This window comes from Formica exsecta, unplaced genomic scaffold (genome assembly GCF_003651465.1).
Source record: "Formica exsecta isolate Colony F162 unplaced genomic scaffold, ASM365146v1 scaffold364, whole genome shotgun sequence".
Lineage (NCBI taxonomy): Eukaryota > Metazoa > Arthropoda > Insecta > Hymenoptera > Formicidae > Formica > Formica exsecta.
In genome coordinates this window covers 57,869-70,059 of record NW_021850887.1, presented here as the reverse complement: position 1 = coordinate 70,059, position 12,191 = coordinate 57,869, and the positions used below count along the sequence as shown (strand labels likewise).

General features: G+C 32.4%; 2 protein-coding genes across 3 annotated transcripts in view; one reads left to right on the top strand and one right to left on the bottom strand.

Annotated features, from left to right (window-relative positions):
• The first annotated feature begins 3,273 nt into the window (after positions 1–3,273).
• On the top strand, positions 3,274–7,640 carry LOC115239097 (THO complex subunit 6 homolog). 2 transcript variants are annotated; one of them, XM_029813438.1, is made up of 6 exons: positions 3,274–3,429; positions 3,532–3,718; positions 3,819–4,046; positions 4,962–5,129; positions 5,222–5,384; positions 6,919–7,640. In XM_029813438.1, exons 2-6 carry the CDS (start codon positions 3,603–3,605, stop codon positions 7,237–7,239), a joined length of 996 nt encoding a protein of 331 aa, XP_029669298.1. In that variant the 5' UTR covers positions 3,274–3,429; positions 3,532–3,602; the 3' UTR covers positions 7,240–7,640. The 2 variants fall into 2 exon arrangements, with proteins under 2 accessions (XP_029669298.1, XP_029669297.1); XM_029813437.1 differs by lacking the exon at positions 3,274–3,429 and having other exon boundaries at positions 3,472–3,718.
• Positions 7,641–8,556: 916 nt separating this feature from the next.
• LOC115239095 overlaps positions 8,557–12,191 on the bottom strand; it is a 45,871-nt gene continuing 42,236 nt past the window's right edge. Inside the window, exon 9 of the mRNA XM_029813435.1 lies at positions 8,557–9,204. Coding sequence (XP_029669295.1) covers positions 8,846–9,204 — 359 coding nt within the window. The 3' untranslated portion in view covers positions 8,557–8,845. The remainder of the gene's footprint in view (positions 9,205–12,191) is intronic.

The window sequence follows — 12,191 nt, the reverse complement described above, 5'->3', positions numbered from 1 at the left end:
TTTTCAGTACTGGCAGCGAATATCGGAACACGGCCAATATATATTATTACATCATGCTATAAATTGCATTTGGGCAACAGGTTTTTACAGGTATTGACAGAGATTTACAGGCTTATGCCAAAAGAAAAAAAAAGAAGAAATTTATACGTTGTTAATACTAATATTGACGCTTTGATTGTTAGTAAAACTGCGAAGTCGAATAGTGATAGTGTGAAAACGTTTATAGTTACAACGCACAATAATTTTTTTTTTGCCCGCTTTCCTTTGATAACTCAACCATTGATTAATTTCTAACTAGATAGGGCGATCACGCATTACCAAGATGCCAACGCCGTTTGGAGACTTCAGATTCCTACGGAGTGCGTTCTGATTCCATTATCCTCTCAGACACTTTTCGTTAAACTCCGCCCATCACCCACTCACCTGACTATCACCCATCGGGTGAAGGATCAGAACACAGCCCATAGTATCTCATTGGTGATTTTGTCCCCCTCTATATATAAAATTATCAATAAAATGCTAGGAAAAAAGACAAATATAGGTCTACCATATAGTACCTTTCTTTCTACAGCGGGCGCGCGTTTGTCTATCTCGCAATGCTCAATCCAGTCTATATATCTATGGTCACATCGGCCATATTACATATCCAGCTTCTATCCTCTTCTTTCCTACTGATTCCTACTTAAGTCACGCATGCGCAGATGTTTACTTCTCATACGTAAAGATGCTATTACTTCAGGTGCTTTTACATGGCAGCGTCGAGCGTCTGCGTAGAAAATTGCGCAGAATCTAATTTCAGCCTAGAATCTATCTCTTTTAAATTCTGCGCATTTTTCTGCGCAGACGCTCGACGCTTAATGCTGCCATGTAAAGGCACCTTTCGATTTTATAGGGCAACCTGCTTCCACCGGCTATACCCCAGGGACGCCGAGAGCTAGGACTGATCTGGTGGATTCTAGGGGAATGACGTCAGGCACGGAACTAACCTTTACTAGAGTAAGTTTACTGTATGGGAAAAATGTTGATCGAGGGCATTCTTCGATGCTCGACAACGATGGAAATTTGGGAAAGAGGGTAGAATGTCGCCAGGGCAATAATGCTCGGCAATCGGGTTTCAAGGGTTGGCGTCAATCAAGGGCTTACTATGAGCTCGATAAACGACAGTCGTCAAGGGCACAATGTGCTCGACAATGAATCTATCTGACTGACTGATTGAAAATGAAAGACACGCGGTTGTGTCTGAGAGACTGAGACTAAGACGGTAAGAGGCTAAGAGAATATTACTGTATAATGAAAGACACGCATATAGTTATGCGTTGGAATGATCGGCGAGACTGACACTACTGATACTACTGATACTACCGGTACTACTGGCTTGACGGTGAAAATCTGCATCTTATATACTATTGAGAACCAAGAGCGTTGCGAGCCGTGTGGGGATCGTTCTGAGAATTTAGTTTACGTTCTGGAAATTCATTACGGTGAAGATTTTCTATGGAAATCTATGACGAAAATATTTCTAAGTATTGCCCATCGATTAGCGGTAAATCCTTATCGATTGTTTATGTCTTGGCGTCTTCATTGCGGATCTATTGGAGCCGCCATGGGTCTGCACGCCTGCTTATCGCTCGCTGTCTGGAAAGTTACTACTGCGCAGCTGCCTAGTTCTAAATAAAGCCTTCTGATTGGTCGGTTCAAGGAACCTTCAATTCCTTGCGCAATTGATTATTACTACTAAAAGAACTAAAATATAGTTAATTTATACGTTAAATAACCATATGAAAGTAGAACAATAAGCAATTAGTAAAATTGATTCATATGTTCTATATTCCATAGGCATAATGCAGAAATAAATGCGATACTTAATTATTAGTTGAAATATGGTTTTGAAAAATGACGGGACGTCACATTACACTGCCATAGTAGTAACGTTTTATAATATATCTTTGATTAATAATAATAATAACACACATACACACATCTGTTATATAATAAAATAAATGGAATATAATTCTGGGCAACAATATTCTGCGCAGACGCTTAACGCTCGACGCTCGACACTGCCATGTAATGGCACCTTAAAGCCCGTATCAGACTATGCATTGAGATTGAAATTTGACCAATCAGGACAAGGAAATTTTAGTTCCTTTTATCTTGATTGGTCAAATTTCAATCTTCAATGCGTAGACCGGTATTCATAGTCAGTTCTTATTTCAAGACCGTCTTAAGTAATGTCTAAGTGCCGGTCTACAATAGGTGATTTAAGCCCTAAGGTTTAAGAAATTGACCAATTACAATCAAGTATGAGAAGAATACTCGACTGTGATTAGTCAATTTTATGAATGCTTGGTTTTCCTTCACCTCTATTTTCTGTTGGCCATCCTGCTAATTTTAACCGTCGGTTAATCTAACCGGATTTGGTGAAATTGGCCCTAAGACGGTCTTAAATATAAGAACTGACTATGAATACCGGCCGTAGTCTGATACGGGCTTAAGGCCGATATTACATTTGTCGTACGACAAACTTTTTAGGGCTACTGTCAACGCACAAACAAAATCGTAACGTAGTATGCTTTTGTTACGTTACGATTTTCTCTGTGCGTTGACTGAAGTGTAAGATTACGTACGAGTTTAGGTTTAGGGCCAATTTCACCAAGCTCGGTTAGATTAACCGACGGTTAAAATTAGCAGGGTTCCAACTGAAATGATAAGAATGCTTGGTTTTCCTTCACTTCTATTTTCTGTTGGCCACCCTGCTAATTATAACCATCGGTTAATCTAACCGAGCTTGGTGAAATTGGCCCTTAGAATCAGTACTTAACGTAACGTAATGCATTACGGAAAAGCTTGTGCGGTGGCCCTTAAGCATATTAATTGGCTGCAAAATAAAACGTAATTATACTTTGATAAAGACATAAATATTTTAAACATATTTCTTAAAATATAATCACATTTAATAAATAAATGTATGTAATAATGTATGACAAACTTTAAAAAATAGTAAAAAAAAATCGCTTGGTTTTGAACCCCGATCTGCGTCGTGAGAGACCAAGCGTTTTCCAATCATCCACCGCGCACTATTGAAATAAACATCAATGTTATCGGTACTTGTAGTATATTTACGTAAGGTTATGTTAATTCCCTTTTAAATTAAAATTATTATTTAGTATTCTCTTTTTTCTACAATCGTTTTATCAAACAAAATTCGGTTTTGTTCAAATTAAAAATTATGAAAAGTTAATAAAAATGTGAAATTAAGGCGTTGTAAAATGGATGTACGTGACGCTAGTGTACGACCTAGAAAAAGCGTTACACGAAAAACGGCAGCGTGGCGACTCTCATTCTTCTCTCTAATGTAACCAAAACACAGCTTTTACTGCTCTGCTGTTCAACAGGATGAACTTCAAACAGCAAAAACTTGCGCCGGAAGTACGTCACCGATTCTAGTTATTTTCTAAACTGCTGCTGCTTTTCACTGCTCATGAAATGTTACCTTTATACATATTTTTTGGGGTCAATTTTTTGATACAGTACATAAGGGAATTAGCAGTCTAGTTATATATAGAAGTCTGTGGTAGAAAAGCAATTGATATATTGTGAAGATGATAGAAACTTCAGACAGGAAATTACTTTATAATACTGTATTATCACAAACGTTTTCTCCCAATGGAAATTATCTTCTGGCTGGCAATATTTATGGAGACGTGTCAATATTTGAGTAATTCTTCTTTGACATATGTAACATAGAATATATTATTAATATAAAAATAATTAATTTAATTTTTTTATTAATAAAAATTTATAATATAAATTTTTAGTTTATCAAAGACCTTAGGTCCCAACAAGATAGAGGAGAATGAATTACAAGGACCTAATTATCGTTTTGCCGCGCATCCAGAACAGGAAATAGCGTGTATGCTCTCCATCGAGAATTTCCTTGTAACAGGAACACGTGGTGAAATATCAGGATGGGATTGGAAGACAATTACCTCGAATAAAAGTCCTAAGAGTAAAGCTTCTTGGAACATACAAATTCCTGCTAATAAGTAAGCAAAAGTGAAAGAATCCAACTAAAGTGAAATATATATTATAGTTATCAATGTTATATAAATTATATTTCTAAATCATAATTACAAATGATACCTAAAATGTGCATTGTTCTATTGTTATTAGAAGCATATAAGAAGCATAAATATATAATATATTATGGTTAATAATACATGATAAATTTTTACTGTCAACTACTATTATTATAAAATTATTGTAAAGTTATTGTATAATTAATTATTAATGTGTACATACATGTACACATACACACAGTACTGCTCAAAAGTATTTGCCCATCTAAAACAATTGTTCTATAAATGTTAGAAACAAAACAATGTAGTAATCATGTGAAAAATATTTATTTATGTTTACGTATCTAATTACCAAAAAAGTGTGTGCACAGTAATGCTTAAAACTAAATTTTTCCTTCATTTATGTGCCCTCCTTTGTTTGTTATTATAGCGTTACAAAGCGAAAATGAAAAACGAAATGTTAACAGATAACTGAAGAATATTATGAATGCTTATTATGACATGGCACAGACCGAATAAACAATGGAAGTTCGGGCAAATTCAAAGGAATGAGCTGCTGGTGTTTTATGATTTTTTCTATTTATATATTAGTGATAATCAAAATATTATTTCAAAATTCTGCCTTATATAACAACGATATATGTGTACATAAAGAAAATATAGGTAAAGTGCCAGCTAAGGCTTTTATATAAAAATTATCCACGAAATCGATGGTGGACGAATACTTTTGAGCGGTAGCGGTATAAGCTATATTTATAAATAAATGTATATATATATATATATATACATTTATTTAAAAATATAGCTTATATATATTTATATGTAAAATCAATGTAATTTATTTTAACTATTGGCCAGCTTTTTTTTTTCTTTTTTTTTCAGGGATAGTTATGATAAACCAGATATAAATTACATGGCATACTCAAAAGCAAATCATTTACTGTACGCTGGTTGTGGCGATAATAACATATATATTATAAACTTGGATGACGGAAGAATTTTGAGAAGCATGCAAGGCCACACTGATTATATACACTGCCTTGCTATAATGTAATTATCATTTATCTATACCTAAGAAGTTGCAGAAAAGTATATCATATACAGTGTTTTTAAATAATTTAGAAGAGTTTTATCAATTTCAGGGATAATCAGCTTGCATCCTGCAGTGAGGATGGTTCTGTGAGATTATGGGATTTGCGTAAGAAGGAGAATACTAGCATATTAACGCCCCATTTAGTAGATAAAGTTGCTCGACCGCGACTTGGAAAATGGATCGGTGCTGTTGATTTTACAGAAGATTGGTTGGTATGTAATGATAAAAAATAAGAAAAGATATTTATATATATGTAAAATTTTTTAAATTGCACATTTGTGCGAAACAAAAATTTAGTTTGATCTCTAATTGTGAAAATATTTAATACTCTTAATTGAGAAATTGTAAAATATAAGTATATTTATAAAATATAGATATATAATTGATAGAGAATCAAAATGTAACTATAATTGACGGCAAATTTTTATTAGATAAAGATCAATAACTGTATAATTACAGAATATAAATAAAAAAGAAATTAAAAGAAGGAGAGGCGTTATTTAAAATAAATAATTAAATGTAATTAAGAAGAGTTGGGCGAATTTTGTCTCTAGGCGAATTCCAAGGAATGAGCTGCTGGTGTTTTATGATGTTTTCTATTTATATATTAGTGATAATCAAAATATTATTTCAAAATTCTGCCTTATATAACAACGATATATGTGTACATAAAGAAAATATAGGTAAAGTGCCAGCTAAGGCTTTTATATAAAAATTATCCACGAAATCGATGGTGGACGAATACTTTTGAGCGGTAGCGGTATAAGCTATATTTATAAATAAATGTATATATATATATATATATACATTTATTTAAAAATATAGCTTATATATATTTATATGTAAAATCAATGTAATTTATTTTAACTATTGGCCAGCTTTTTTTTTTCTTTTTTTTTCAGGGATAGTTATGATAAACCAGATATAAATTACATGGCATACTCAAAAGCAAATCATTTACTGTACGCTGGTTGTGGCGATAATAACATATATATTATAAACTTGGATGACGGAAGAATTTTGAGAAGCATGCAAGGCCACACTGATTATATACACTGCCTTGCTATAATGTAATTATCATTTATCTATACCTAAGAAGTTGCAGAAAAGTATATCATATACAGTGTTTTTAAATAATTTAGAAGAGTTTTATCAATTTCAGGGATAATCAGCTTGCATCCTGCAGTGAGGATGGTTCTGTGAGATTATGGGATTTGCGTAAGAAGGAGAATACTAGCATATTAACGCCCCATTTAGTAGATAAAGTTGCTCGACCGCGACTTGGAAAATGGATCGGTGCTGTTGATTTTACAGAAGATTGGTTGGTATGTAATGATAAAAAATAAGAAAAGATATTTATATATATGTAAAATTTTTTAAATTGCACATTTGTGCGAAACAAAAATTTAGTTTGATCTCTAATTGTGAAAATATTTAATACTCTTAATTGAGAAATTGTAAAATATAAGTATATTTATAAAATATAGATATATAATTGATAGAGAATCAAAATGTAACTATAATTGACGGCAAATTTTTATTAGATAAAGATCAATAACTGTATAATTACAGAATATAAATAAAAAAGAAATTAAAAGAAGGAGAGGCGTTATTTAAAATAAATAATTAAATGTAATTAAGAAGAGATAAACAACAATTGTAGCCAATGTTATATTCTTTGCAATGCTTTGCATATACATCAATTTAAAATTTTAATTCTTATACTAATTATTCATTTAATTCTAGCTATGTGGCGGTGGGCCTAGTCTATCGTTATGGCATATGCGAACGATGGAGGCAGCGACAATTTTTGATTTGGCTGATCAAGGGATACATGTGGCGGAGATCTACGAGGAACGCGTGATTGCCGGTGGTGCGGCCGCTCATGTTTATCACATGACTTACCAGGGTGAAATCCTGGCCAAAGTACCAACCTCGAGTCTCACTGTATATAGTATAGTACATCAAGAAACACCACATAAGTTGCTCTGTGCAGCTGGTTCTTCGAATTGTATCGATATCAGTACGAATTTCAATTATCGCGAAATGATGCTTAAATTTGCGTAATATTTAGAATACTACAAAATTTTTTGATATCGCATAAAGGTTTTAATTTCTTATCGATCAGATGGATGGAATAACAGGTGTAATTAATGCTAGAAATGCGTTTTTTGTTTGTAATAAATATATTAGTAAAATATACATATATTTTTTATGTGATACAATTCTTCTTTTGTACAAATACATACAAAGGATATTTGCGCGATTTTTCTTTCCGCGGCAAAGTTAATTTATTGGTGGATTTGTTCCTTTGATAAAGCATTTTATATTTCTGTCTTTCCTTCTTGCTCTCTCCAAATCCAGGATATACATCTAGTTCGTTTTGACTTTTTCATTTAAATACATATTGTACAAGTACAAAGAACAATGTAAATGTAATTTGATTAAATTTGGAAATATTAATTAAAGCGTACATAATTTCGTTTAAATTTGCATGATTAATTTTAACACATTGACGAATCATTTTGCAGTTTAAACAGTTCTAAATATAAATTAAATCACTTTTGTGAATAAAATTTAATCCCACATAAAACATTTTTCTCCGTCATGATGATACATCGAGAAATATATTAGAGAAAAAAGAGAGAAATTAGATTATATTGCAAAACTTGAACTAATATTACATTTTCAAAATAGTAACTTCATAATCTTCAAATATTCATTTTAGCAATTAATGATTGATATTTTGTATTCTTTTTTCATCTCTAAATTACAATTAGGATATTTTTGTTTTCTTTTCACTGGAGCACAATACATTACATCATTAAAATTTTAAATTAAATAAAGAAGAGTAAAAATCAATATTGAAAAATATAAATTTAATAATAAAAATAATGATTTGACAATGAATATAACCATTCTAGATTGATTGTGCGCAAAATTTTATTTATTTATGCATAATCATGTGATAAATATGATATGCTGATAAAAGAGTGTAAAAAGAAGAAGAAAAAAAGTAATAAACAAAAACAAATTAATTGATAAAGCGGTGCAAAAAAAATGATGAAAACAAAATTACGAAAATGTAGTAAATATAAAAAATTTAAGAATTTATAAATATATTTTACAATGGGTTATGATAACACTTTTTCTAATTGTCACATGTAACTTATATAAAACATTTAATATTTTTGCAAGCGCTCCTGATTTAACTTATTATTTCTTATAAATTTTAAAACATTTTGTACTTTGATAATTGATAAGAAAGTATTAGTATTTTTTATTAAACTTTATATTTTTAAAATATATATACACATACACATACACACTCAAAATAAATACTGAAATTGTAATTTTGTTTTAAAATTACAATTAAAAATATAGAAGATATTAAAAATTTATTTATTATACGAAATTACAATTATATTCTAAAAAGGACTAAAATTCTTTATATTATATTATGTGGAATGATTTATTAATAGATAATAATTTGGTAATTGTGGTATTATTGCAAGAATATACATACTATTTCGAGAATACGATATTTGTATACGTGCGCGCGCGCACACACACACGCACACGCACGCACGCACACGCACACAATTCTTTTGTGAATTTCATGAACAAAGACTGTCCGTCATTGTTAAATAAATCTCATTTGACAAAAAAAAAATCAAAGAAAGCCGTGACCAGCGACAACAGCAGGGATGAATCCCTCTCTATCATCCCTAGAACGTACCCAAAACCAGTCACTTATGTGGTCACTCAACAAAGCGACTACATCGCCCTTGGAGACGGTCAGAGCATTCGCGGATCCTGCCTCATAATCGCTTCTGATCACTAGTAGTGTGTGCCGGGATCCCTTGGTACGTGCGTTTGCTGCCGCCCTCAGATACAACCGATCAACACTACGCTCACCGCACGCCGACACTGCGTCTCTCGTACATCGTCTGACCCTACTGCTCTGACGCCCACGGCTTGCCCCGCATTCCGATCTGGTGTCTCGTAACTTCTCTGTATCTGTCATATTTCCTTAAAAAAATAAAAAAACAAATAAGGAAAGTTGGAAAATTAATAAATCAAATATTTTAAGTCTCTTTGTGATCTTGGATAGAATCATGAATCAAATAAAAGATATATAAATTAATTTTATTACTATTACTATATAAATTATATAGAATTACAATTGAATTATAAAGTGGCTTGTGATATATAATCTAATTTAAAATATATATGCGTATATATACAGGGTGGACTATTTTAATCAATCCACGCGAATATCTCGAAAACTGAGCTCGATAGATAAAAATGTTTCAGACAAAAGTTGCACGGTTTCGAGGGAGCCACATGATAAAAATATGGACTTGACCTTGAGTGACCTTTTCAAGGTGAGGTCAATGTGATCGATGTTTTCTTAAATGGAAGCCCCATTATTTATTGCATATTCTTGTAGCTTATTTTGAAAGCTACAAGAATTCTTGCTTTTCAAAACATTTTTCAAAACGTTTTTCTCTAAAATGTTTAGTTTTTGAAAGAAAAGAGGTGTACGGGTGGTCTAGGACACCCTGTATAACAGGATGTCCCAAAGCACCCTAGACAACGCTCGAGAGCACAGTAAACGGAACAGAAAAGTCCTTTACTATTTTGCAATTTTGGCAATAATTATGGAAATGTTAATTCAAAAGGATTGTACCTCGACTTTCGTTGCGAGGCCGTGCGACACTGTGAAACTGTACCCTGTATACAATATATATATATAGGGTATCTTATAATAACCGTATCACTTCTCGTGTGCAGGTAGAGCAGATGAAACCGAGAAGATAAAAAATCCTTTACCATTTTGCGATCTTCGTAATAATTATTGAGAAATTAATTAAGAAAGATCGACCAATTCGCGTGAGTGTAAGCACGCAGTAAAAAGGGACAACCTATTGATGTGTGGTTTAGGAGTACAGCACCGAAAGATTGCAAAAACGTTGCATAGACCTTACATTGAAACATTGTAATATTGCATGGAAGTTGCAAAATGTTTCTGCAATGTTACTACAAGCCTGCGGTAACGTTGAAATGTCCGCCTTTAGAAATATTACAATGTAAGACTACAGTAATATTACGGTGCGATGTATTTGAAATGCGTTGCTACAAATATGCAAAATGCTTCAAATTTGATAGATAAACTTTGAGAATATATAAAGACATTCAAGAGAGATAAAAAAAAAAGATTGTGGATTTACGCAATTACGAGTTTCTTCTCGTCTCTCTTGGATGTCTTTATATATTCTCAAAGTATATATCTATTAAAATCTGAAAAGTATCTTGCATATTAAAAAATTATTATCAAATTTTTGGTTTTATATAAGAATGGAAACTATTAAACAATTTTCTGTTATCTATAATTCTGTTTTCTATAATTATTTAGTCGACTGACGTCATATGACGAGAAATGACCTTAAAATGACGTTATAATGACTACACCTTGCTACCTGGGAATAAACGGATGATTTAAACTTTTTCAGACATTTATCTGCTCGATCTAAGAAACAATCAGTCCAATATCTGAATTTCCTATGTTAGGATTGTATCAGTAATTGAACTGATAGAAATAATTATATTTTTAATCTTTTGCCAGTTGCTCTTTGCAAGCTTTATATACTTCTCATGACTAAAAATCAAATACGAGATGGATGCATAGCGCGTTGCATAGCGATGAGCAAACGAACTAGCGGCTGAATACTATTTTTTTGTAAAGTTTTTGGAATGTTTCGGGCAATAACATTTCTCATGAAATATTAAATAAATAATAATTTTGAATATATGAAAACGTGCACATCAAATATTCGATTATTAATATTAAACAATGTTTTATAGTTTTGTAATATTTCCAGCATATGCGAAAAGTGAAATTATTGCGCGTAAGGTTGCTAAAATATTGAATTAAGATTCCATTAATCTTCCAACAATATTATAAAGTAAGGTTTTATTGTAAGGTTAGTGGTATGTACCAGTAACATGTTCCTTAAAATGTGTAAGTTTGTAATCTCCCTATAATCTTACTGCAATGTTCGGTGCTGTGAGGGTATTAAACAATTTTCTGTTATCTAATTATATATATAGCATTGCTATTTTATAAATAATTTACAAGTTTAAGAAATTGATAACGATTAAATAATTTAATTAATAAAAGTTAAAATTTTATTTATATAGATATTAGACTCTATTTTACATCTTAAGTAGACAATAAACGGATAATTTTAACTTTTTCGGACATTTATTTGTCCGATTTCTGAACAATCAATTTAATATCTGAATTCCCTGTGTTGGGATCGTATCAGACAAATTAAAATAGGTATTAATAAAAATAGTTATTATACCTTTAATCTTACTAGCCGCTCTTTGCAAGCTTTATATAACACTGTTCAACACCAAATTTGCCTTAAGTTCTACCAAGTCATTTCTGGTAGATTTTTTAGCGCTAATTACGAATCTGACTTGTTATGCCTCCGGAGAGACACGGTAGTTGGGATCGTTTGCCGGAAGGAATTTGGGAATTCGGGCTCCGCCCGAGAGACTCACTGATTTTAATGTAATTGACAATGACACTCTTGTAGTCGGAATGAAAATATATATATATCTATTTTATTCACAAATTGGCTTAATTACAAAGTTCCCGCACGTTAGCTCGCGTCGCGTATCGCGATAGCGGATATCTTGGCGTGCGCGTGTCTGGAGTCGAGTTTCGGTCGCGAGACTTACTCCTCGATCTTTCGTATTTATTTCTGCCGACTGCGTGGCTTTAATTTAATGATTGCTCGTAATTAGCGTTATTGACCTCCCGTTCGATACTAATTGATTATTAAGACTGCCCGCCGCTCGTTAGCGATGGATCTTTTTATTATCTCCCCTTGGTTTCCCGGGAGGGGATCGTTTAGCGGCAGGACCATGTGTCGTGTCGCTCGATTTTGGCGGCAAGATCCGGATGCAAGCTAAGGAGTTCTAAGGGACTTCTTTGCTTGCATTTT